This window comes from Uloborus diversus, chromosome 9 (assembly GCF_026930045.1).
Source record: "Uloborus diversus isolate 005 chromosome 9, Udiv.v.3.1, whole genome shotgun sequence".
In the NCBI taxonomy this organism is placed as follows: domain Eukaryota; kingdom Metazoa; phylum Arthropoda; class Arachnida; order Araneae; family Uloboridae; genus Uloborus; species Uloborus diversus.
In genome coordinates, this window is record NC_072739.1 from 138,533,696 (window position 1) to 138,561,280 (window position 27,585).

The window sequence follows — 27,585 nt, forward strand, 5'->3', positions numbered from 1 at the left end:
TATTTTACACACAGCAGAACCTCGTTTAGCCAGCGCCTGTTTATCCGGATCAAACTTGTAGAAAAAATATATTTACGTAAATAATCATTTAAAATTATGATTTCAAGAACAGAAGTTTAAATGCCCCAAATACTCGGTTTCATTTCAATTAAGCATACTACTCCTGCAAAGGACGTACAATAAAGTATAGTACTAATTTAGCAAACAATATGATATACTTTGGATGTCATCCCAATACTATTGCAGCTGAATTATAACTGATGAAGTAATTGAGAAAAAATGGTATGATATAGTTTTGTTAGAAAGCATTGTTTTTTGGTGCAATAAAAGATAAGTCTGCATATTTAAGAATATTATTGATTATTATCAGGATTTTCGTTTATTAGGATTGCCTTTGGTCCTATCTAGTCCGGATAAATGAGGTTGTATTGTACATGTAAGGATCGTTATGAACCCTACCTCCCAGAAGGAAATTTCTGGTTGGGCAAGAAAACCTCAGTATTTATCCATTTTACTGCTTGTTTAGATTCAAACCTATTATCTGTTTACAGTGCAATATATTGCAACAAGTACTGAGAAAATTTCACAAACTCTTTTATAACATATGTTTTCAGATTTAATATTGTAAGATAATGCTTAGCAAACTAAATAGGAAGAGTTTTGATGCAGTTGTAAATTACATTAACAAACGCAATTACTTTGCATCTACAGAGCGGCAACAGTTATCGCTTTTTGTGAAACGACCCAGATCAAAACCCCTTATGAGAAGCACTATTAAGCAAAGTATTGACAGCCCATTCAACTGTTCCTCCATCTCTGTTTTTCCAAAATATGATTTTAGTTGATTAAGAGAAGACAGCGTCGTAAGTTACCAGGCAACTTCAAAGAGAATGCTTTTTAAAAAAAGTTCTGTACACAAATTTGAACATTAAAGCTAATTTTAAGTCAAATATGCACAATTCTTCATTTATTTTTTTATTTATTCTCCAATGGGAGGGGTTTAACCCCTAAAACCCTCCCCTTGGACACGGCTCTGTTGGTACTTGCTTCTAAAATTTTGATATTTTAGGCAGCAACTCCGAAATTTCAAGCAGTAAAAAATATTTGATGAGAAAGTTTTTTTAGAGGCATATAATGTTGTTTTCAAAGTCTTGAAAGTTATTTGCAAACTAGTGTATACAATTTTTCAGACTCTTGCCTGTGCTTTTTTTATTTATTTATTTTTTGATTTTTTGTGCTCTCACAAAGTTTGAGGTGAAGCTCAGAAATTTTTTAGTTGCGCAGAATCATTTACAGTACAACCTCGATATATCAAATCTCTCGGGATGGGGAAAAATTTTGAGATATCGAGTTTTTGAGTTATCAAGATTTTTAAAAAATACACTAGTAACTCTCACATTTACACTCAGGTATGCTATATGCATTTATATATGTACTATGGGACCACTTCGAATTACGATCAATAAAGTAGTCTTCAATATTTCAGTAGATTTGAAATTTTCTAATTGTCAAAAGTGCACAGGATGAGATTTTAAAATGAAGAGCAATTTCAACTTGGTTTTTTCACCTAAAAATTTAAAAATTGTACTTTTATCTTTAACCAGTAACCTCACATTCAAAAAATTCTCAGCAGCCATTGGTAGGAGTTAAAAAAGCTGAATGAGGAATGCATTTTCCGTTTTCGCTTGAAAACTGACGGACGAAAAATCGCACCCCTTTCTTCAAAGTGGACAACATGTTCGAGAGAAATGCACAAAGATTCTAAACTCTGGGGAAAATATTGCACCCCCTTCATGCCACCACCCCCCTATTATCTTGCCCCAATTCCCTATTCACAAAATTTCCAAGAAAAGGAATGAAAAACATTAAGCAATTGGCTTTGGAACTGGTTTTACTACAGAAATTGCCAAAGCAAAACGACAATTGAAACTTGCTTCTGTGCAAAAATTTCGACATATCAAGGGTTTCGAAAAATGAATTTCGAGATAACTATGGAAAATACATAGGGGTTTTTATAGAAAATGCTGGGTAAAATTTTTGTTTCGAGACATCAAGGGTTTCGAGATAAGGAGGTTCGAGATATCAAGGTTTGACTGTATTTATTGTTTTTAAAATTGTCCGCTTAAGATGAAAGATATGGATATATTTTTATGTATTTTGTGTGGAAAGGTGTTGGTTTATTTATTGTTTGATTTTCAGCTCATGACAAAGGAAACTGAGGCCGCATCTTACCAATCGGACACATACGCTGACCTAAACAATCAGTTGAAAGGTTTAACAGAAGATTTGCATTCAACAAAAGAATCTAAAGAACAAATTACTCAAAGATGTCATGAACTTGACATGCAGGTGAGTAAATGGCTTGCTTGATTTGATATTTAGCTGCGTGTCAGCCGAGTTGAAATGTCTTGTAATGTAATGTCTTTTCGACTTCTCATCCAGTTGAGTTGATTGATGAGACTATTTCAAATAAAAAAAGTCATAAAGTTGATTAAAAACTGTCTCTTATAAGTTATTAAATTTGGTTAAAAAAATTTACCAGCATAAAGTTTAATGAATTCTAATAAAACTGAAAGTAAATATGTTTTCACCTAATTAAATCTTGCTGCTTTTCAAAAAGCTAAATAGAGAATTTGCTGAAATTCAAAGACATTTTTTTTATAGACTGTACAGCTGCTTTCTCAATTTATTAATTTGAAAAAATTATTTTGCATTATAACTCTTTGCTGACAATATTTTCATCATCACATTAAGATGTTATCCTATCACGCTCCTTACAAACTCCTGCTTTCTAAGAAAAAATACTTAAGGGGCCCTTAAAACTACAGAATTTTCCTGTTATCTCCTTACAAGCTCCTTGTTTTTCTTTCCTTTTACATAATAAAGAAAGTACTCGTGAAAGAATTTTCCCTCTAATTTCAACCTTAATTTCCATTTAACTCACCTCTAAATATAAAGAGTGATTTGAGGATGCATTTACTATTTTGAAGACACTATTTTTTGCTGATTGAAAATATCAGGTACATATCATAATATCCAATATACAGTGAATTCGCGATAACTCGAAGTCCGTTAACTCGAATATTACTATAACTCAAAGTTTTAATTCCATGCTAATTATTCTCAGTATCTCGAAGTTAACTTTTTTTAACTCGAAGTTTTTTCCAAGATATCTTCAAATTTATTTCGAAAGAACAAAAAAAAAAACAAACAAGTGACTGTGAGAGAAAAATTAATTCACCTTCACTTGCAATTCCTGCACAATAGACCTCTAACGCAAGAAGAGCACCTGTTGAGCCAATATGCAATAAAGGAGTTACACGTGCAGAAATGAGTTATCTTGTTTTCTGTCGTTGTACAGTACTGTTTACACTTTGACATGTTGTTGTAATTTTGTCTGATGCGATTGTCATTTTGATTGTTTTTAATATTAAAATGTCAAAAACTGAAACTAGCGGTAAGTCAAACTTCCGATAAGTCAGTTTTTTGTCGGTCCCATTAGATTCGAATTATTGCAAATTGACTGTAAATGTATCAAAATATCAAATATTTTCGAAAATATCATGATATTTTCGAACCTTGCTTGTAATATCTGAAAGATCTATGTGTGAGGGAAGTTTGTTATTTTTTATTCATTCCTTGCACTTACTGAGGCAGAAAAAATATTGATTTCTCTATTTATAGAAAGTGTTTCCTTATGTGCTTGCTTATAAAATGATGCAAAATAAAACATATATGATGGTATCTTTTAGGTTGCAATTCTTCTTGAAGAAAAAAGCAGTTTAATATCAGAAAATGAGAAACTTTTAGAAAGACTCAATCATCCAGAAAGTCTGGAAGACCCAAGGTATTTTTTCATGGCATTGATCTGTGCTTAAAAAACATATATAACTTGCTTTTTGTACTTCATTGGTAGAAAAGATACAGCAAAATTAAGGATGCTGTATTGATGTGGGTGCTCTATCTGTTTACCTTGTTAGTGTTCTATATTTCCAATAAAAATTAACATTATCAAAGAATAAAATATTGGAGTTTTATCTCATGAGAATTTAGTATTGATAAAATTTACATTGAATTATTATTGAGGAGATCTATCCCGCTAGAGCAAGTTTTTCAACAAAATAATTTTTAGTGACAGACCACTAAAAGTAGACTTAAAATAAATAAATATTAAAGTTTAGAATGCATTAGGAGTTAAAAATGTCTTGTTTTCACCAGTGAGATAATTTAGAAGCCTAAACACTTACAGATTTTACTGTACTTTTCCCTTAGTGTCACAAATCATCTTAAATATCCTTATATATTATTTCTGTAACCTGTTTTTTGTTCCTACCCGAGATCTTCCTCAATTCTTGGTCGATTTCTTTAATTTATAACTCATTGTAAAGCTTATCGTACAGGCTAATGGCGAAAAATAGACCCACTGTCTAAAAATTAAATGCACTCTTAAATCTTCTCATAAATTTATTCCAAGTTAGTAAATTGATTTAAGCTAGAAAGTTATTCTACATGCTTAAATTCTGTTGTATTGCCAGTTTCTTGTTTAAAATATAATATTGAAACTGTAAATTAATTGCTCAGGTCTTCACTTACCTAATTTAGCAGAAGTTTTTTTTTTTTTTTTTTTTTTTTTTTTTGCTTAATATTTTCTATTTTGTGCCTTAACCCACTAATGCTGCTTTTGGAAAAAAAAAACAATAAATTTTGATAATTTTATTAGTATTTATTTTATGTCTAGTAAGTGCATCATATGCAAATTTAATTTTTCCCGTTGAATTTTCTATTTTTATTTTTATGGCAGAATTTTTTACCATTTTTTTATCTATAGTCTGAGCACATTTTTTATGCAAATTTCACATTTATTGTTTGATTGCAATAATTGCCGATTTTAAATATCTATAATTGTAAAATATTACTTAGACTTACATAAATGAGTTTTAAAAAAAAAATCATTTATTCAAAAAATTATGATAATTTTTTGTTCAGTTTGTAAAATAAAATTTTATGAAATATGAACTTAAAAAAATCTATAGCTAAAAATATATAAAAATTGTAATTGCATTTAAAAAATAATTAAACTGAATCTTTATGCATTATAATCATCTATATAAATAGTGAATCATCATTTCAAAGATTCTGGTATTTGCCCTTTCTTTTATAGCACTTTGCACAAAATGCCCAAGAAAAAAAAAGTTACCACCACATTTTTTGAACAATTTCTAATACTCTAGTTAGCTATGGATTAAAAAGGTTTATCCCACAGATCCACTTGCTATGTGTTTCAATAACTATGACATAGAGACAATTGTTTTATTTTTTGTAGAAGCGCCTCATTTACTGCCTGATTCACATCATGTCCCGAATACTTTATTGCTTGCAACTGCTACAACAGTACTTCCATTCCATTTTACATTATCATTTTCATTGCAGAATTATTACATGTTATTCTTGGTTGATTGTGTGTATGTGTTTCATTTCATTGCTTGAACTCAATGGAGCATCCAATTGTATATTCTCTTTCAATGCATAAGTTGAAAGAATGCCCCTTTTAGAAAATTTTTTCATCACTGGAATACAAGTAAAATATTGCCCATAATGGCATGAGTTTCCTCTGGTACTTAGGTGCTTATTAAATTTCAAAAAGTCCAAGTGAAACGTCAGCCTAAACCAAATTATCTAGGTGCTGTAATATGGTTCCGAAAGAAATAAAAGTTCGTATGATGAGAATAACCCACATACAGCTTATATCAAAAACAAACCGAATTTCCTCTTATGGGGGAGCTTTTTGTGTCCATGAAACCCATAATAAAGGACTATCCAGTCATCTACACTGACGGATTCTGAGTCTTCTGAATTCTTTAGCTCTGTTGAAAGTTTCAAGACGGAAACACCTATCATTATCTTGAATTGTTTACTTTATTTATAAATTTTGTAAATATAATTAACAACAATGTTAAAATACATAAAATCTTTAAAAAGTATCACTCATTTGTACAAATTTTAGGTCAAGCACTTCATTTGCCCAAAACAATACAGACTTCTCATTCGCCGGTTGGTGCAGTTTTCTACCATTGAAAGTAAAAGTGAATTTACAACACAAAACGAGAATAAAAACTTTTTAAAAGTGTATTTAAATGAAATGCGCTGTTACAGTTATGATGCAATTTTAAATCCCTCTTGAAATTACTAAAATATATGCAAAACTTGTATTTTGCTTTTTAATGGAAGAGGAATGCTGTTGGAGTTACCATTTATTCAAGTTTTAAGCCTGCTGTTACTTCTGTTTTTAACAAAGATGAAGTAATTATATTTTATTCCCCTTTCTGTGATTATTTACTATGTTAAAATCATAGTTGTTGGGCTGATAGCACCATGTAACGATCAATAATAATTTTTTTCCCGGTTGGTATATTTTTGTACCAACCGGCATTAATGGGTTAAGAAAAGTACTTATCTTTGCTAAAAGTGATCCCTTAGAATAAAAGGTTCTCAGTCATTGCAAATTAATTATTTTTGAATGAATATATTAATTGATTTATTTTGCATACTTAAAGATATAAATATTTTTCCAACTGTCCCTGAAATCTAATGTATCTATTTCTTTAAAATAGTTTGCTATTTTCAAATTATTTAGTCATTTTACCTTGTTTATTGTAGCACGTTTGCTGGAAAACGTTTTCAGCAAATGCAACAAAAGATGGAATTGTTGCAGGATGAACTTTTTAAAATTGAAACTGGTGAGTTTTCTACTCTTTATTTTGTTAAAATATTTGCTTTTTACTTGTTCATTAATTATTAATGTTGGTACTATTGCAGGGATCTCAATTATCCCTGTTTCCTCTAAAAGAAACCCTTTTTTAGTTTCAAGTCCCTAAAAGGCCATTTTTTAAAAATCTGGTCCTTTTTCCCACTGAATTTTTGCTTTTGCCTCTTATTTCTGTTAACATTTTTTCTCTGAAAAAACCATAATGTGTTGCTCAAATCTCTATAACTTGCAAATTTTGAATTAAATAGAGGTACAACAACTGGAGTTTGAAGCTATTGGTTGGTGGAAAAAATTAATTTAACATAGTTTCTTGTTCTCAGCAGAACTAATTTTAATTCAAAGAAAATTTTTCAGCCAATCAATGAATAGAAATCGACCTATAATGAATAATCTACTAAGTGGTTGATTACTGATTACTGCTGATTTATCGGTGCATCACTAATTTTAACCTTTAAAAGTTGAAACAAAGGTTTTTTTCTCAGTCCTTTTTTTTTTTAGAATGTAGATCCTTTTCCTCCCTAGAGACCACCCTGGGGACTGTTTGGTTCAATAAATTAAGGCTATCAGTACTCACTCCTGGGACAAAGAAGCCCTTATTAACCCATTACCCACTGGTGTTGCGTTGACGCAGCGGTTATAATAAATATCCATATAAACTACTCTAGAAATCTAATTTTTTTTATCGATTGCTAATTTGAATTTAAGAATATTAGTAAAAATATGTTAAATAAAAAAAGTGCTTTAAATTTCTTTTTTTATATATGATAAAAATTGTTTCTTTCACATGGTTTTTTTGACTAAATTTGTGATCCAGGTTTCTGTCAGAAAAAAAAAAAAAAAAAGTTTAGGTTTAGATATGAAATACTTTTAGTCAAGGTCACTTTTTATCAGAACATTCCTCAAAGAAACTGCTTCTGCTGGGGAGGAGGAGGAAGTAAAAACTGGCGGCGTTGACGTTGACGAAAGGTCAGCGAAAAAGGGATAAACTGACTGTCTGTCTCAATTGCTTTAGGGTAGAACTATATTTCATTTTTATTCTGCACGTTTTGATTGTGGAAGCTTTTTTTTCATCTCTGCAAGAAATGAAAAACGCACCTTTTTTTTCCTTTCAACTATGTAGATAATGCTTTTGCACGTGTTTAGGCAAGTTACACAAGTTAATGTACAGAGTGTATGTTTGTATGTATTGAAAATTTGTGTGTGTAGATAGTCTATAAATTAACTACTTAAGCTGTCAATCATGCATGAACTACTCATTTATGTCCAAATATTTCTAAGTTATCAAATTAAAATAATTATTTTTTTACTTAAAATATCTTTTTCCAGTATAATATATTACATAGAGCACATAATTTAAGAAAGTGCAATGAAGTTTTCACACTTTTTATTTCTGTTTTAGTGCGTGAATTAACTAGCAAAATTGCTCAATTTCAAAGACCTGTATCTTTTTTTAAAACCAAATACACAAAACAATATATATAATATGTATAGTACTTGAATGGAATATTCAATTGGCCAAGAAATTTTATTTTTAATTCCATCCCCTTTTGGTTTACAGGGGTCTAAAAAATGTCATTTTTCTCAATTTTCTGATCTTTGAGGGACTGTAATTTATAAAGGGTAAACAAACACACAATTACAGCTATATTTCCTCATTAGTGTGACTCCAGTGATTAGTTTTTGCCATATTTCACTTTGTGTTTTTTATCCCCTAAGCGAGTTATGACCCTTTGAAATGAGTAAGAATTTTACATTTGACCTTGAACTTTGGCCTGCTGCCATTATTTTAATTATTAAGTTACAGCTACATAACTCAGTGTGTGAGACTATTATCTAATGTACTTTAACATCAAAATGTAAAATGTTCTGCCATGATTGTTATTCAATTAGATTCGGGCCAAAATGCAAAGGTCTAAAAGTCCCATTTTTGACTACGAAAATGACTTTTGAGGACCTCTAAAAAATTAAGAGTTAAGGTTAGAGAAAAAATAAAAGTGGTTTTAAACATCATACATATGCATCTTTTTGGGATATGAGTTTCAAAAAAATTAAAAATGGTCGAGCGCACTCATCCGTTGAATCTGTATGGAATGACCCTTATGTGCTTATTTTATATAAATTTCAGTTTCTTCTAAAGTGCTCGGCATGTTTAAGAACCATAACTAAGATTATAAAAATTTCCTGTGTATAAAAAGCATTGAAACTGCTGAAGAATTTCCGATAAAACTACTTAGCATTAATGCTCCTTTTCCGCTGACGTTGCGTCAACGCAACACCCTATATTTGTAAAAGTAAGTGCATTTTTGTTCTTTTTTAAGCACATTACTATTATATAGGTTCAGAATGATAACTTTTATGATTTTTATCCAAAAAAGAATAACAATTTCAAGTTTGGGCGGTTAATGGGTTAAGGCAGGAGTTCAACTTTCGCCTTTGTTCGATAGATTCACCACCTCCATGATTTACTCATAATTCTGAAGGGGAAGAATAGTCTCCAGGAGTCCTACACAAGGACCGCTAATGGGGTTCTTTGCAAAACCATAGATTGAGCTCAAAAAATTCCCAAGACATAGGCAAAAAAAAAATCAATAATTATTAATATTAATTTATTTATTTGTAATTGTTACTATTGCAGTTGATTAATTATTAACTTTCAGAATGATAAAGTAAAACGTATGATAATATATACTAAAAAATGCTGTCTCAGTAATTATTTCTTTAGAACGATTTCTTTTAAAAATTGTAAAAATCTTATCCTGCAAAAAAAAGAGGGAGGGGTATGTTAATGTCCTGATAGAAGATTGATAGGCAAGAAAAATTTACAACATAATGAGATGAATTACGTCCAAGAAAGATTTTCTTTTCTTCTTAAAGCAATTTTTTTATTTAGTCAAGTCACAACACATGCTTGAAAAAAAAATTGCTAATGAATTACGCTTATTTACTACCACTTCCTTTCTTTTTAAACTTATTATTCTCATTTTTATAGGACGTGATGAGTTAAAGTCTAAAGTTGAAAGCCAACAGAAAGAAATTATTGATCTACAGCAAAAAGTATGTTTTATTTTTTGCAGTAATTATAAAGTTTATGTAGTATTGAATGCATTAATCAGCAGCACCATGTAGTGAATCTCTGCGAAGTTATTTAAAAGTTGTAGCTTAATTAAAAAATTTAAAGACACTCCTTATATTATTTCTATCCTTTTTTTTCGTGTGAACTCCTTTAGTTCCTTAATATGTTATCAGACTTCAAGAATAAAGTATCATTTTAAAGATCTCCTGCTTTCAGGTAAAAAATTAACCAACAATGTACATTTTGCCTATTTTGAAAACAAAATCAAAACGTTTCTTTCTCGACTTATCATGAACGAGACCCCCAATTGACTTGGTGAAACAATTTGCAAGAGTAATTTTGAAATACAGTGCATGCCCCTTATTTGAATTGTGTTTGTTTTAAGCAGTTTTGATTCAATAAATCGAAAACATGTTCTTTTTTAAAACGAGGAATTCTAAATATTTAAGAGAACTTTACTTAATTTTTAATTAAACAAGATAAGGTATCATTAAAAGTATGCCGTTCAGTCAAAATATTCATTCTTTGATTTTTTTCAGAATTTTATTGTAAAACAATAAGGAAAAGCAATTACAAAATCCAAATTTTATTTTATCTACTACAAAAAATGTATCTACGGTTGATTTCTAAAATAAGGTAGTAATTAACTTAGATCCTCTTTTTTCAATGTCATAAAACTACATTTAGTCCTTAGAATTTGCACTTCATTGCTTCAATGCTGCCATGACAAAGTCTAGTGTTGAGTGCAGGAGTCCAGTGGACACCATGTCTATTCCACTGGTTTTGTTTGACTTTTCCCCAGAAAACTATCAGTAAAAGTGTGCAATACTCTCCCTGCCTTCCCTTCTTCTCTATTTTTATTAAAATGAATAAATGAACCTCATTTTACTGAAAGAAAACGGAAAAAGTAAGAAACTGCTGATGCACCTCGTATTTGTGGGAAATGATCCGTTGCATGCACTTGATTCATTTAAGTGGTCTGTTTGATTCAAATATCCGGCAGTAATTTGATGTTAAAACTGGATTTTGTTCTGTTTTTGAGGATTTGGTTTATTAAAGCGACTGATTCAACTAACCACTGATTCAATTACCCAGTGCTCACTGTACTAACAATTTTGTCTTTCAAAAAAATTTTCTTCTGTGAATTTATTACATGTGTCCCCCAATAGGGACCTGGGGTACATATAAACACAATTGAAAATGCAGGACAAGCATATTTCAACGCAAAACTCTTTAATATGAAACATATACGTATATACTGAACACATTGAAGGGTTTGTAACCAAAACTGTTAGTTTAGATTGTACAGTAACTGTCAATAGGAAAATATTTTTCAGAATCGTATAACTCTGCTCAAATTTTAAAAATTTTGTAGCATGTTCTAGGCACTGGATCGGCAAGAAAAAAACTTCTAAAGCTAAATAATACGAAGAATATTTTATTATGCAAAGTTTATCCTTGTCATATAGTGGTATTAACTTCAGATTTTGGTGGACATTGAGTTAAAGATTTTAAAATTATTTTTAACTTCAATTTTCAGTTAAAGGGAAATATTTTGTCCATTTTTTTCCTTGTAAATATTATATAACACTAAATTGTTGACCAATTATTTAGTAACAAAAAATTTTTTAAAAATATATAATTTTATAAAACTTTTTTGTAAAACATATTTTGTAAAACAAACAAATAAAGTATTAATAATAATGTGATTAAAATTAACGATGAATTTACAAATTGACTGTTGAAAATTAATAATTGTAAGTATTTACACTATTTTTAACACTTATAACAACCCTACACTAATATTCATATGACAGAGAGGATATGAGAGTTTTTCACGTGTGCCCTACATTTTGTGTTCACAAGTGCCCCTGTCAATTAGAACTAATTTTAAAAAATAAAGAATTCTTAATTTAATTGAAAAAAATTGAGCTTTGTTATAAATTTACTTGAACGTTTATATAATGATTTTCAATAGTTAAGTTTAGCTTATTAGTTAGTTTAAAATATGTTTTTACATGAAGAAAACTGATAAAATTACATCAGGAGCTGCTAAACAAAGAAGTTGTCATCACAGGAACATAAACTGGCTCATTACCTGAAAAATTTGGCCAAGAAGTAGCACTAGTGCTGCCATTACTTGAGAATTTTCGCTTGCCCTTATCCAAGTAAAACATACCATGTCCGCATGTGCCCCCTTTTCTCTTATATGTTTTATCTATTACTTAATGAATGTATAATCTGTTTGTAAATAATATTTTCCTTAGAAAGTGTTTGTTGAGACTCAGTTGAATGTCATAAGCAAAAGTCTATCGTCATTTGTCATGTTCTTCAGTTTCCTTGTTAAGAATTTATTTTTTTAAAGCTACAATTTATCATCATATTACAGTTCTTGCTGGATTTCGTAAAACTCTTGGGGGCCGCAAAAAAATGTTCGTAAAATCTAGATTTCATAAAATCGAATAGAGCAGTTTCAATAAAGTTTAGCTCAAGTTAGTTTTGTTCCTAAAATCTGACCTAAATAAAATGCAAAACTGTCTGCCTACTCAACCTACTCAAATAATTTCTTTGACAGCTTCTGAAAAAAAAAAAATGCCTTCCAAGTCCTGTATTGCTTCCAAGAGCAAAATAAGTGGAGTGCCGCCATGCAACCCCATCAAGTTCTTTCCCGATTATTCCAACTTATTTTTCAGCATTAACTGGAGAACAACAAAACTGGCGAGCAACAAATGTTGCTAAAGGAAGAAATCTGTTTAAAAATGTCTGCAAATTTTGAAAATTTTCTGCAAGCGGCACTTGTGTGTTTGTCTATGTTATTTAGGTCTGCTTTAAATCATGAGTGTTTGTAAATTAGAGGTTCATATAACTAAATGTCAACTGTATTAATATTTTTGGATAATCATCCTCAAATCTGAACTTAATCCAGATGTCTGGTAATACTATGTACAGTGGACGCCATTTAATTGAATCAGTGGTTAAATGAATCAACCGCTTTATTGAATCAAATTGTCAAAAACAGAACAAAATCCAGCTTTGTTGAATTAACTTCTTTATTGAATCAGCCATTTTATGGAATCAAACTGTTTAGAACAAACGTGATTAAAATAAGCGGCGACCACTGTATAAGTACACTTTAACCCCGAATTCAGAAAGGGGGAGAAGAACTTGGGGGTCTTAGAAATAAACAATGTATAGAATATTGTAAATTATTGTATAGGAAGTTTAACCAATACTTATTTATTTATTTTTTTTTTCACTTTATTTATTTATTTATTTATTTTTATTTATTTTTTTATTTTATTTTTTTTTTTTTTTTTTTGAAATTAAGAATGAAGAACTCCAAAGGTTGGCAGAAGAATCGCAATCGATGAAAGACGAGCTTGACGTCCTGCGTCATACGTCAGACAAAGTCGTAAGATCATTAAGTATTTGATAAATAAATAGATTTTTAGTTTTTACTTAATAGTGTTACCTAATTTTTCCCCTTGTTTTCTTTTCTTAGAATGTATATGAAGCAACAATAGAGTCCTACAAAAAGAAACTAGGTTTGTAGCATTTTTTTTAAGTCATGAAAGCATTACAATTTTTTACATCGTATAATGTGCAAACATCCAACAAAACAAGTCTCAAATCACATAGGTCCCTTTAATTTGACCAAATAATCATCCTATAGATTAAGTTTATGTGTATATGTATGTACTTGAATCAAAACCGTAATATACACTTTTTGTTAATATCATAAAATATAAAAATGTATGAAAAGATTAAGATGATTCATATTTTTGAAGAGCTCAAGTAGCAAAACTCATGTATTAAGGGGTTTTAAGAGAAAGTAATGGGTAAAAGAATTATGTGTTATTATTAAAATAATTAGGATTGAAGTAGAACAGAGATCCAGACTATTATGATAAAAAATATTGTAAATATGTATGGTAGTTATTTGTTTTTTCCTTGATTTGCGTGTCATAAACTTCAAAAATTTAATTTAATGCTGTTACTTTATTACTTTCCAAGTGGTAGTTCATAGGGTTACTGTTTTCTTACTGTTGTTTCTGAAAAATATATGTACTTTTTCATTCAGTAAATCTTCTTCTGCTTAATTACATCTTTTATTTCATTTATTCCATACAATTATTAGTTTGATTTTTGTTTTGTTTTTAAAATTTATGTTGAAAGCAATGTAACAAAGCAGGATTGCTTTTTAATTTTAGAGGATATGAGTGATTTAAAAAAGCAAGTGAAAGTTTTGGAAGGAAAAAATACCCATTATATGCAGCAATGTATGGAATTAGAAGAAGTAAGGGTCATGAAATTTTGTTTGAGATTATGTAGATTGACACATTTGGAATTAATTTTTTCAATTGATGTAAATTTGTTCTGTTTTCTAGGAACTTAAAAAAACTGTGATGATAAAATCACAAGTTGACATGTACAAGAAACAGGCCCAAGAGTTACAATCAAGGCTATCTGAAGAAACCAAGAGGGCTGACAAAGCTGATTTTGACAGTAAACGTGCTTTGGAAAAGCTTTCTTCAGTTCAGAAAGAGAAAGACGTAATCTTTTAATTATTTCCACATCATTATTATTATTACAAAGAATTTACTCCAAAATCAAGATGGGGCTACACTGACCTCTTCAGTCTTTCTAGTGTTCAGGGGTGCCCGCAGGGGAAAGGGGGATTTTTAAAAAATTTAAAATTTATTTATTTGAATTTATTTATTGATTTTTTAAGTCAAATTATTTTTTATTTTATTTTATTCTGTTTATATTTTATTTATTTATTTAGTTGGCATGTGTGTTATTGGTGTAGCATAGAACTTTTCTTATGAAATATTAATAATAATTAAAAATAAATAAATAAATAAATATTTTTTTAAATAAATGAATAAAAAATATTTTTTAAAAATAAATAAAAACTATTTTTTTAAAATAAATTAATAAAAAATATTTTTAAAAATAAATAAAATAAAAAAGAGAGCTAAAAATAAAAAGAGAAAGAGGGTTGAGAAAAATTTTGGAAGGGAATTTGCGGCATTGAACTTGGGGGGGGGGGGGATGGACACCCCTGCTAGTGTTAACTATTTTATGTATAGCATGTTTAGTCATACTACACAGGTTTTGTTTGGGTAATCAGACCAGCGGGTTACTAGGAAAAAAAAATCTTTAATCTACTTCAAAAAATGAAACTTCTTGCCAGCTATCATTATTTCTTTACTAAATTTGGCAGAAATAGGGCAATAATGCTTTATTTTAAAGCTATGGAATTATATTCAGATTAAAATTAAACATAAATCAACAATCAAATTGTGTGTAAATAAAATTCATTTGAATTGCAAAATTTTATGCATTCTAAAATCTGTTGCAATCTTTTTTTTTTTTTCATTCCCGTTTCAATTATGCCTAAATTTTTCAGAGACTGGTTATTGAGAGAGACTCACTGAAAGAAAGCTTAGAAGAAATGCGTTGCACACAGCTACAAAAGGGTAACTTTTAAAATCTTTTCAGTTATTCTTGTTCTTTAGCTATCTAGTTATGGAACTCGTAAAACGTTTTATATGTTACATAGTTGTGTAAATTAAAAGCGGGGTGGTCAAGGTGGTGCGTGGGCAGGGGAAGCAATTGCCCTTCCCTAGAAGAGCCCACCCCCACCCCCCACCCTCAGCGCCCCATGCTCCTCTCTGATGTCACCAAAGATAATTAAAATTGCAGTTTAGATCTTAAATTTAGAAAACAATTCTGTTGAAGAGCCACATTATATGTAGGGTTTGTGTATTGTATAAAAGTTCTTTCATATCCTTAAATGTTTTTAGGTCTGTAAAAATCATAACATTTTTGAAAAATTTGCAAAAGTTCTATGCTTGTTCCCTCCAAAATATAAAACTTTGTTTTAAGCAAAAAATATAAAAATTGGTCTTCTCATTCCTTTTTGCCTTTTGAGGGATACTGAATCTCCTTAATAGATAAAAATTAATATGATTTTTGCTGAGATGTAACGCTACCAAAACTAATAAACACTTTTTTTTTTAAAGTTATGAAGCTATTAAAAAAAATGTTTCATAATTTTCCAATGAGTTATGATTGGAAGTATCATGACTTATATTTTAACTTAGCCTACTAAAAAAGCTAAAATGATTCATGCAAGGGATTTTATTTTCAATGTATTTTAATCAAATTATTTATGAGGACAGTTAGATTTTATTACAATTAACTAGTTGTGAAATCTGATCTGCTTGATGCTACTGCTTGCGTATTTTATCCCAGATTGTGTGGCAGAACTAGTAGCTTTTTCATGCAATATTCAGTTTTACTTCCATTTATTTATTTGCTCATGGTATTTTGCTGAGAATATGCTGCATTTAAATAAAGGTAAAACTGAATATGTGTATGCCTCTGATGATGTATTAATGTTGTTCAAAACTCATTTATATATATTTTTTTCTTTTTTGAACTGTTGATCCATCCCTTAAAATGTAAATAAATACAAATTCATATTGATTGTGAAACTCTACAGTGATTGATTTGAACAATATATATTGCTTGTATTTCCTGTCTTCTGTAGCTTGTTAGCTACCACAGGTATTAGTTCATGTGTCCCATGGGCCATTTTAGGTAGCCCAATAGAATTATCCGACGAAAAATTTTGTTTATTTTTTTATTGAATTTCAGTCATTATTTCAGTACATCCGGAAATAATATATTGGTAATAAAAAGTTTAAAATTTCTTAGTTCTCTCATAAAAGTGCTATCACAAGCAACCATTTTATCTATGACCCTTTAAGTAGGATTAATTAAATACTTTTAACTTTTTTAAAAATATATTTTATTTATTTTTAAATATTGTTTTGAGGACCGTTTATTTGTGGATCTTCCGTCTCAAAACCTTTTTGAAACAGAGGTAGTCGTTTCCTTTCTTAAAAAAATGGCAAAATTTGCAGCGGAGTAAAAAGGTTGATAAAGTTTTTGTTAATTGCAATAGTGAACTAAATATGTAGCTGACACACTTCAGCATCCGTCAGGTATGAAGTTGGCTCAATGTAACAATTAACAAAACGCTGATTATACTTAAAGTGTTAACTTTCTTTGAAGCCCAAAACTCGACTTGATCTTTTATAATTGTAAGCCCCTCATAGGAGTATGACTAGAAGTTAGAACCTGTTCGAAAATGTTCAGATATATGCATTTTTATTGGTGTGTGCTGTACATACCTGAGAAATATATTGAACAGTCAAAATGTTTTTAAAAAGATAATGTCATTAAGATTGCTCAAATAACAATAAAAATGACACTTCTTTTGGGGTTTAAAGAAACGTTTTTTTCATTGCAAAAAAAAAAAAAGCATTATACATGAAGAGATATCCCTATCACTATTTTTACAACTTTAACGTTGCTATTGTTTTTTTAGTATTTTGCATTTTATTAATGTATGGGGGGGGGGGATCTTTTTTTTTTTTAATTCTTAACATTTTGATGTGATTAATTTATTGTGTGTATTATGATGATTCCATTGTATATTTATTTACATCAAAGTAACTTTCATGTATAACTGTTAAAAATAATTTCTAAATTTTATATTTAGAAAATCCATCCGATCGGAATAACAGCGACACATCTATGGGAGACTCTGAATTATTGGATGCAGTGCCTCCAGAAATCAGGTATGTGTCAAATCAAACTGATGAATTGTGAATGTGTACCTTAGTGAGAAATTCAATGTTGGAGAACAGCACATAATGTTATATTTTATATTTTACAACATGTATTACATACACAGATTTGAGCATTGTGAGGCCCCTTATCCAATACAAAAAAGTTATGAGGTTTGGAATCAAACAACAGTCATAGTGATGCTGCTTTGTAAAAGTGCTTCTATTTTATTGATCTGAAGATTGGTTAGAAGTGTGTTACTTCATTGATAATTAAATCATTTGATGTTCAGAAACATACATGATGCTTTTTTAACAATGGTTGAAAAATATTTTTTTCTTCATAGTATGTACCTTTTTACCTTGGTTTATTTTGACATTTATCAACACACTTGTATTTATTTATTTTGTAAGTCATGGGAATAATTCAATTTGAATGTTAGAGAAGTCGAGGAATTTCTGGTGAACTAAAATAGTTACACAATACTATTGACATAAAGTGTCCGCCCCCCTCCTTTTTCATTTTCTGTTTGTTAATTATTTATTTCATTATGCAGTTAAAAAAACAAATACAAATTTAAGATTTTTATGTTTCAAATGTGACAATTACTCCAGAAATATACATAAATTTTGGTTTTTCACCCTTGCATTTTGGATACCAAATGAAAAAAAAAAATTGTACAAGAACATAATTTTGAACTATGCAAAAATATACGTGCTATGCTTGATATTTTGGCACACATTAACCATTTGACATCCCCCTCCTTCCAAAATTTCAAACTTAATGTAAATATAAATTTTGTGTGCATGTTTTGACGTTTTTTTCTTATGATATGCATTGAGTTTTAAACGTTTTTGCCCCTCTTCTTAGAAAACTTTTTAGTAAAAAACTGGTTTTGACGCATAATATTTTTTAAATCAGAGCATGATTTAGCATTGTATCTCTCTCTCTACAGAAATGCAATCTGTTTAATAGTTTAGTAATTTAAAAGCACTAACGTTCTCTTCAACTTCACTGATATTGTGACATATTGATTGCTGTCTCACTTCTTACTTGATTTTTACCTCAGTTTCTACTCTTAAGTTATAAATTTATGGCTCTGTAATTTTTTCCTCTTAATGTTTCACTCTTCTCTTTTCTTGCTGTTTCAGAGAAAAACTAATTCGACTACAGCATGAGAATAAAATACTTAAAATTAACGAAGGAGCGACAGTTGATAAGCAACTTACTTTAGTTCAAAGCATGCTGGATGATGCTAAATGCAGAATTAATGAGCTTGAAACAGATAACAGGTATTTAAGCATTAAGTTTACTTTTATAAACTAATGCGTTAAAGAACTTAGTGGTGCTGAATATGTGTTTTAGTATGTTATGTAATGAAACTTGCTGAACACGTGCAGAGCACCTATGCTCTTCGGAATTAAAAACTAGATATTTTGTAATGAAATATATTAAGATTTTACACTATGTTAGAAACTTGGTGAGATTCTGAATGTTGTTAAGTTCAACGAACTTTCACGAATAAAGAGCTCCCATAGTTCCAAAATAGGGTTCTGTGGTATTCATTTCAGTTTCTGAATTTACATAATTTAGCTTTTTTGTACTATTTTGATGCTGATGCGCAAAAATATTTTGGTTTTCCAAAGCCCATCTATATGATATATGCACCCCTTACAAGTCATATGAAATCAAAAAAAAAATTTGGGTTTTAAGAGTTTAACAGTAATCAACATTTAAAACATAAAAATGAACTTAATTGTTAAGGCATTTATGGTTTCTGGGCATTTTCCCTAGCTTGTAAATGCCCGTGCATTTTATATCCCCAGTTATGGCTAGTAAAAATTTAAGTCAATTTTTGGATTACAGCAAATGTTTGACTGTAAACAACGAAAAGTAGGGGGAGATACTTCATTTTGAAGGTAAAGTGAAGTGTCTTTAATTTTTCGATCTGAGAAAAGTTTTATCAAGGCCTTGCTTACAGATTAGAATAATTCAAAATTATTTTGTTTTTACAGATTTTTGTTTAATTTTTATGTATGTACAGATTTTAATTTTAATGGACTCAAATGTGCTGTTAAATATGGTTTACAATTTGTACATAATCCCCAACTGTCTAAAAAAAATTTTTTTCACTTCGGACTAAATAGTTTGGTCAATTTTTTTTTAAACAGTAAGTGGACGGGCTCAAATGTGCTGTTACATATGGTTTACAATTTGTACATGATTCGCTCCTGTCTAAAAAAATTTATTTTTAACTGATATTTTGATTGCATAATTCTTTCAACTTTTTTAAATTAGGAGCCGAAAACTTTAAAACCTTAACTTATTTGAAACTAATTCATTCATACTCATTTTGATTCTGGTATTCAACATGTATAATATTTTACATTAATTTAATATGTTTGAATAAGAAATGGTAAAAGTAGGTAATTTAAAAAAATAAAATAATAAAATGCAAAATTTGAAGATGAGTTTATCTGTGTGTTTTGGGGCAACAAGGAACCATTTTTCAATGCAGAAAAGATGATATATGGGGAAAGAACATCCAACAAATGCAATTTGTAGCAATCCTAGATTACTATTGAAAACTGATCAAAGTTGAATCTTGTTGAAATAATAAAGTTAGAATTAAATCTTTATGTTAAAGAAATAGAATTTCAATGCTAAGACTGAAGGCAGTGAAGAATACCATTGAGAAAAAGCATTTTGCTGAGAAAAGTAATTTAGTATATGATTGCTGTCATTTCATTTCAAACATGCATTATTTTGATAATTTATTATGAGGTTGAATATCTTCTGATTTTTTTCGTTTTTGTTTTCAGTAATTTAATGAATTTAAATTAAATTCAGATAATAATTTCATTTTTTCAATCTGTTTTATATTTGTTATAGCTATATTAATAATTTTGCTTTTAAGTTTTGCTCAATAGCATAAAATGTAGTTTTTCAACCTTTCATGTTGCTCCCGAAGAGAAAACATCTTCTGTATGTTAGCTTGAAGTCTTCCAGCTGCCTGGCAGCTTGTAGCCTGTACTACAGATGTCAACCGTTTTACTCGATGTTGTAATACTTGTTAAGAATAAATGAACATTCATGTAAATATTTAAAAAATATGGTTGTTTTGAATTTAGGCTTGCAAACAGACGGATTTTAGAGTTGCAGAGTCAGATTGAAGACCTGCATGCAAACCAGTCTGTAATAAATGTACAGGAAGATCTAGATTTGAAGCAAAGGTTAAATGCTGCGATGAAAAGACAGCAAGAAACAGATGCAGAAATACAAAACTACAGTGTGACCGTCGAATCCTTAGAAAGTCAAATAGAAGTTTCAGGTTAGTTAGTTGTTTACTTTTTGTTATTTGAACTGGTAATTAAAATTTAAAATATTTTTCCAAGTATTTCCAAGCATCACTGACTTTAAAAACTACCATTTATTGTTTTAGTAACTTGATTTTGCTACCCCCTTTCTTTCAGTATTTTAGTTCTTTTAAAAACCGTCACACAAGCAAGATGTATATTTTTACATGAGGAATATTTTTAGTTTAAGACAGAAGCATAAAACTTTAAGCTATATGGCACTTTGAAATCTTTAAAAAAAATAATGCCCCAACATAATACATGAATATCTTTTAAATACACTGTACAACATTCACTTCAGGGGCGGCATTTCAGCATTTCATTTGGGGGTTCGAGTTTCTTAAATATGTATTACCACAGTGAGGTAATAAACACACATTAGCTAACAGGAAGTGGTCATAAAATCGGTTTAATATGAATAAAAATTAGTGCTTAGAAGCAATTAAAAATTCGATTCATTTTCTAATAAGTTATCATACAAAACATCTCGATACTGAAGTTTTTATACCTATTGGAAAAGTTTTAATGCATGTTTTTTGGAATTCAGAAGAGCAGGGAATCGTCTTACTATCAGTGCCCAGTGTCGTGCTGTTTTGCCGGTAGAGCTAAAATAGAAAAGGTTTTCTTTTTTTTTTCTTTTGCCCATTGTGCTTCGAAAATATTTCTCTAACATAACAAAAAACTTTCTCTACCAGCTGAGCTGATTGGAATAGTTAAAAAATAATTGAAGTAACAAAGTTATGTATGAAAACACTTTTTATGTCTTGCTCTTCAAAATCACACAGGCAACTTCAAAAATTGCGAGGAGCTTAATTTTTCATCATTGAATAATCTAGTCTCGTCGGCGCTCTCAGCTTCAATGAGATGTCATCTACCACCAGCTCTGTTAGTCACTATTCCAGGCTGAAGAGTCCACAACAAGGACGAATCTGCAATCTCTGGATGTGATAACTGGTCTGTCGGTATATTGCCTGCAATTTTTCTTGCCTCTTGATAAAAATTTTACTCATAATTGAAACATTTTATTTTTCATTTTCAAAAAATCCAATCCAGATAATATAGAGCCAACCATGCAGAAAAATAATTATCATCAAACCTTGTGTTAATTTTATTCGAAAAACAATCTATTACTTCATACAAAATATTAAAAAATCAGTGTTTTACTTCACATCATCATGTGGGTTTTTCTTTTTTTAGTGCCTTTTTAAAATTGGCTCGGAGGAAGAATTTTTTTGAAAACGTTTCACCATTGATTGAAATATGCATCTATGTAAAATCTATTTTCAATTTCAATTGCAGATTGAACTATGGTAGTATGAACGCACAGATAAATTGTAGATTGAACTGTGGCTTGAATAGTCCGAAAATTAAGTGTGGCGGATTGAAGATGTTTTGACAGAGTAAAGCATTTTTAAAACACTTTCGCAATAGAAACAAATTGAATAAAAATTCAAAGGAAGTCATACATGCTGAAGGACATGAGCTTTTTCACCACTGAAAGAATCGTTTTGCAATAATTCTCACAGTCGTCAAATCACTGCTTTGAAGTTATAGAGAAAGGTTTTTATGGTTTTAACTCTTCAAGACCATCTTGTGTCACTTCAAAATTGCATAATTATAGAGTCCCATAAAAGGTATTTGTTGATATGTTTTTTTTTATTCAATAAGCACATGAATTTTTAAGAAGTTTCTATGAAAGCAGATAATGCATTGAGCGTCTGAAACGTGTTTCTAGCAAAAGAAAGCGATGAACACTCATTGAATAAATATACACTTAAAAAATGAGCGTAAAAGTGAATGTAAAATATCAAGGAATTTTCTTGAGAAAACCATGCAGCCACACCACTTTGCACGAGCCTCTCATATTGGACATACCATCGTTACACTGGGCACACAAGTATGAAATATTTAGCTGCGAAAACGCCGAAAAACACTTCGTGAATTTCTAAGTCATCATCCAAAAAACGAAAAACACTTTTTCTTGTTTGGGAATGTGTCGAGATTCATCAAATAGTTACTGAGAAGCAGCGAGATTTTTTTAATGAACATTGATTTCCGACTTACATAAATTGAATTCACCCATTTTCTATCATTCTGCTTAAGAAATTTGGGGGTGCGACCGCCCCCTCTTGACCCCCCTATTTGCCGCCCCTGATTCACTTCCCCTTTTTTAAGCCCTTATTTTTTTTATTTTATTTATTTTTTTTTTTCATATTTCCATGTTTCAACTTACCCCCATTTAGTCTTCTAAAATGCCGTGAGAGCTGAATTCCTCTGTTGCTGCCAATAAACTAGAGGAAACATGCTAAAAATGCCTTTAAACAAACATGTGATTTTTATGCAAAATTCTACAAATTTCAATCCTCACATTTTTGGAAATGCCCCTTTATTATAATTTTCTGCTTTTTGTAAATACAGGAATTGGAAAAAAAAAAAGAAAGAAAGAAACACGCTGTTAAAAAGTAACTTACTTTTGCTCTACCTGCTAAAATGTTTCAACTGTTTAAGAAATAATGAGTTACAGAGAAAACCAGTTGCAGATTTTTAAAGATTGTTACTGAATTTACAAAATGCTATAATGTAGGCCTACTTTTCCACATACGAAAGAAGGCTTTTTTTTTCAGTGCATACGTCAGGGCTCCCAATAGGGACGGGAAAATGGGTGGGCGAATCTCGCCACTTGCTAAAAGTTGAGTGAGATTTGAAAAAGCTGAGTGAGAAAATTTATTTAAAGAATTTTTTATTCCATAAAAATTACAAAGTTCCACATTTACATAGTAAGGATTTAGCACCGCCTATTTTTGCGTTCATTAAATTTAGTGGCAGCTACATCATATGGAAAGTTCTCCAAGTCTACACCTGCATCAGATATGCGTATTAAATTGCTGAGCGTTTTTGGAGCAAGTCTATTTCGAAACTTATTTTTGATTCTATTTTGGGTACTAAAGGATCTCTCAACAGAGGCTGAACTTATGGGTATCACCAAATAAATTTCCATTAATGTTGATGTGTTCGGGTATGTATTTTTGCATTTTCGCGGAAACAGTTCTGTCACTTCACTTAGGTTTAAATCTTTGTAACTATGCTTCAGCATAACAGAAACATCTTCATATTCTTCAATCAGTTTTTCGCAATTTACGTAAGTAACAAAATGGTTTCCTAACGATAGCACTTTTGCTTTCATCTCTTCATTGTTAGCAGATTTTAATAAAAAAGGGTCAATGGCGCTAAAGTTTTGAATAATATTCATAGATTCTTCTGGGAATCTTCTATCCATACTTTCTTTAATTGAATTTATTAATGATATTTTAGTGGCAGTGAGCTGATCCAGTGAGGAAGCTGAAATTATCTTTTTATTAATCGTTGAGTAATAACCTTCGCTAGCACCTTCCATTTCTTCCCTATCATTTTCTTCATTTACGATAATATTGTGAATGAATCGCTTTTCATTCACGCCTGGACTGTGTTTTAAATTTTCTAAGTGTATTCCTGCAGCATGAATTTTGGGCATGACAATAGATAAATCTGCTGAATCTGATTGAAATGCTTTCGAAAGATTAGTAAGTATTGGTAGTATATCGTTCAAAATGTGTGTTATGTACACAAACCTAATATGTCTTATGGATATCAATAGTCCAGGTGCTGTTGGGTCATTTCTCTCCGTTTGCGAGTCCAAATAGACCATGAGCGAGTCCAAAGTTTTATATAGAACTTCTACAGCTTTATGTAGCGACAACCAGCGAATAGAGTGAAATGTTACATATTTCACTACCGTTTCACTTACTAATTTTTGAACAGCTGCTAACTTTGCTGATCGGACAGCTGAAGCATTGAAGTATGCGAATATTGCTCTGACTGTATCGCTATAAGAATGAATGCTCTGTAAATTTTTGACAGCATCCTGCATAACAAGAGCCAGTCTGTGAGCTGTACAATGTATTGCAATTATACAGGGATTTACCTCTTTCAAACGAGCAATCAAGCCTGCATTTTTTCCCAACATAACTCACGCACCATTGCAGCCCAACGCAACCATTTTTGAAATGTTGATTCACTTTTTTATCCAACATTTCTTGAATAGAAAACATTAATGTATCAGCTTTACCATCCTGGATAGAAATATTTTCCAAAAATTCGCATTTTACTTTTCCATTCGTTACATATCTAATGTTAATGCCGAGATGTTTTTCATTGGCCAAATCGCACGTTTCATCACAAATTAATGAGCAAACACCCACTTGTTTCACTTCTTCCAAAAGATTATCCTCAATCACCTCAGCAATGCATGAATGAAGTTCATTCACAGAATCACTGTGTTCATATCTTATTTTGGAATTTTTAACATCACATCCTTGGAGTTTTATGAACTGTTCAAGATTACCAAACAGCGAATTTGGCAATTCATTGACTGCTACGAACAGCGCGCTTTTTAAACAAGAAATTAAAAATGATTTATTTCTATTGTCTAAATTTACCGTAGCTACTTGCATATCTTTTTTGCAGGATTCTGCCTCAATGGTTTGCAAATGTTCTTTACACATTTTATGGCGATCCAGAGAAGTTGTTTTATACGAAGTACAACGCTCTGAAACAAAAGTAATTTGAATAAAAATAAACGAATATTCGGATTTATATCTATTTATTACAAAAAGTTTCTGTTAGTGTATCGAAGAAATTCAAACTACGAGTAAACTACCAAATTTACAGCTATAAAATTTAGTACACAGGTTGTCTGAGAATTTATTTATTTATTTATTTATTTTTTTGTAATATTTATCATTTTAATGACATTTTAACTTTCGGCGGACAGCTTAATATCAAAAAGTAAATAATTTCATTTTCTTAATTTTATTTTTCAGATGCTACATAGTTAAGACTATTAAAATTTAAAATGAAATTTAAGTATACAACACAACTCTACGTATTATTGAATTTTATATTTCTTGGCGGTTTTTTTATTTATTTAGTTTTTAAATTTGTTTATGGACGTTGTTATTTTAAGGATAATGCAGTTATAAAAAATATTTTTAGGAATTTTTGTTTTTGGATGATTGTTTAACATTAACACTATTTTCTACCTTGACACCAAGTGCGGATCCAGAGTATAGGTGACGGAGGCATGCTCCCCCCCCCCTTTCATAAAATCAACCAAATACAGCCAAAAATATTATTTTGGAAATTTGAATTTCTAAAAATTCCCCCCTTACACCCCATCTTCTTTCGAATGTTCCTTTTATGCCCCCTCTCCTCCCCACCGCCACTCTCTTCCAACAACAATATCACTAAAAGCAATCACTGGATCCGCCCTTACATGATACACTAATTAACAGAAATAATGTCACAAACTCAAAAACAATACATGTACAGTAAAAGCTCGTTCAAGTTAACTGAATTCCTACTTCTATCATTTTTTAAAAATCTTATGGGAACAAATTTCTCCTCTTTAATTTCACGTCGTGTTGGAAACGAGCTAAGAATCAAGCTTAGCAATATTTCAAGCATTCGCAAAATATCCCTGCAAGATGATTCGGCGACTCTCTTTGAAACAGTTGTTTTAAGCTTTAAATACAAAATGTTTTTTTATTTTTCCAAATAATAATAAAATTCAATGATTGAATTAAAATTTGGTAATGTACAAATTTCGTACTCATATAAAAATATTTTTTTTTTAAATATATATTATAACTCGTTATTTGCATTTCCTTATCCAAGAATAAGAAAAAAAATTTAGGCCATTGGTATACTATTAAATTTTTTTTTCGTTCATAGTTGCAACTTTTAGTTTAAAAATAATTTTTTTGAGCGACTTATAAAATATTTACTGATAAAATATTAAATCATTACTTTGGATTTTGGTAAAATTTGGATTTCTTTTGGATTTAAATACAGGACAAATAATTGAGCTTTTACTGTAATTATTAGATGAAAAAATTAATAAATAAAATATTTTGAATTTACCTTTTGCAAATGGATTACGCTTCTTGTGGGCTCGGCAAAGTTTACAAAACATAAGGATAACTCCATTTTTTTCTTCCGTTTCCAGCCAATCATATATACTTTGCCATTTTGGTTGATATTTGTCAAGCTTTTTCTTTTTTTCCGGTGGCATATTTAATTGATCATTTTCTTTCTCACTATTTTCCATTTTCTTTTTATTTGAAACATTAGAACTCGCAAGTAGATACTTTTCCATTGCTAAGGATGAGTGAGAATATTTTCCAGGCAAAACATGCACAAAGCACGTTTGCTAAAATGATCTCCCTAGCCACTAGTGGGTGACCATTGACGTGTTGGACAATTGCTTAGTGATCGATGGGCGTACTGGCAAGACAGGTTAGAGGTCATAGGGTCAGAAATCTCTCCTTCGTTTCAAGTGTTTTGGTGGTAAAACTGGTTATGAAGAAAAGAGATACGTTGTAGCGAGAGGCTGAAAAATTTGTCAGAACTTTCCGAAATCGCCGATTTAAAGGATTTTTTTTTCTTTTTTCTTTTTGTGATTATGTGGCCTGATAATTCGCGAGAATCTCGCACTTTGATTAAATATTTATAGGCGCGAGAATGTCTCGCATCAAAATATTTTTTATGCGAGATTTCGTTTGCAAGTGCGAGATTCTCGCGGTCTCGCGCTCTATTGGGAACCCTGGCATACGTTTTTGCTTCCTATTCAAGTACCAGATTTTCAAACTATTTCAAAGATTTTTTAATTTTGATACAAAAAAATTCATTAGATTGATTTCTTCTAATTT

The 27,585-nt window shown here is 30.3% G+C and overlaps 1 protein-coding gene across 1 annotated transcript in view; it reads left to right on the forward strand.

Annotated features, from left to right (window-relative positions):
* LOC129230530 (protein Hook homolog 3-like) overlaps positions 1–27,585 on the forward strand; it is a 69,967-nt gene that overhangs the window by 22,667 nt on the left and 19,715 nt on the right. Inside the window, exons 6-17 of the mRNA XM_054864934.1 lie at positions 2,200–2,349; positions 3,753–3,847; positions 6,658–6,737; positions 9,756–9,820; positions 13,168–13,251; positions 13,342–13,384; positions 14,051–14,136; positions 14,228–14,392; positions 15,253–15,322; positions 17,416–17,494; positions 18,635–18,775; positions 20,615–20,814. Coding sequence (XP_054720909.1) covers positions 2,200–2,349; positions 3,753–3,847; positions 6,658–6,737; positions 9,756–9,820; positions 13,168–13,251; positions 13,342–13,384; positions 14,051–14,136; positions 14,228–14,392; positions 15,253–15,322; positions 17,416–17,494; positions 18,635–18,775; positions 20,615–20,814 — 1,258 coding nt within the window. The remainder of the gene's footprint in view (positions 1–2,199; positions 2,350–3,752; positions 3,848–6,657; positions 6,738–9,755; positions 9,821–13,167; positions 13,252–13,341; positions 13,385–14,050; positions 14,137–14,227; positions 14,393–15,252; positions 15,323–17,415; positions 17,495–18,634; positions 18,776–20,614; positions 20,815–27,585) is intronic.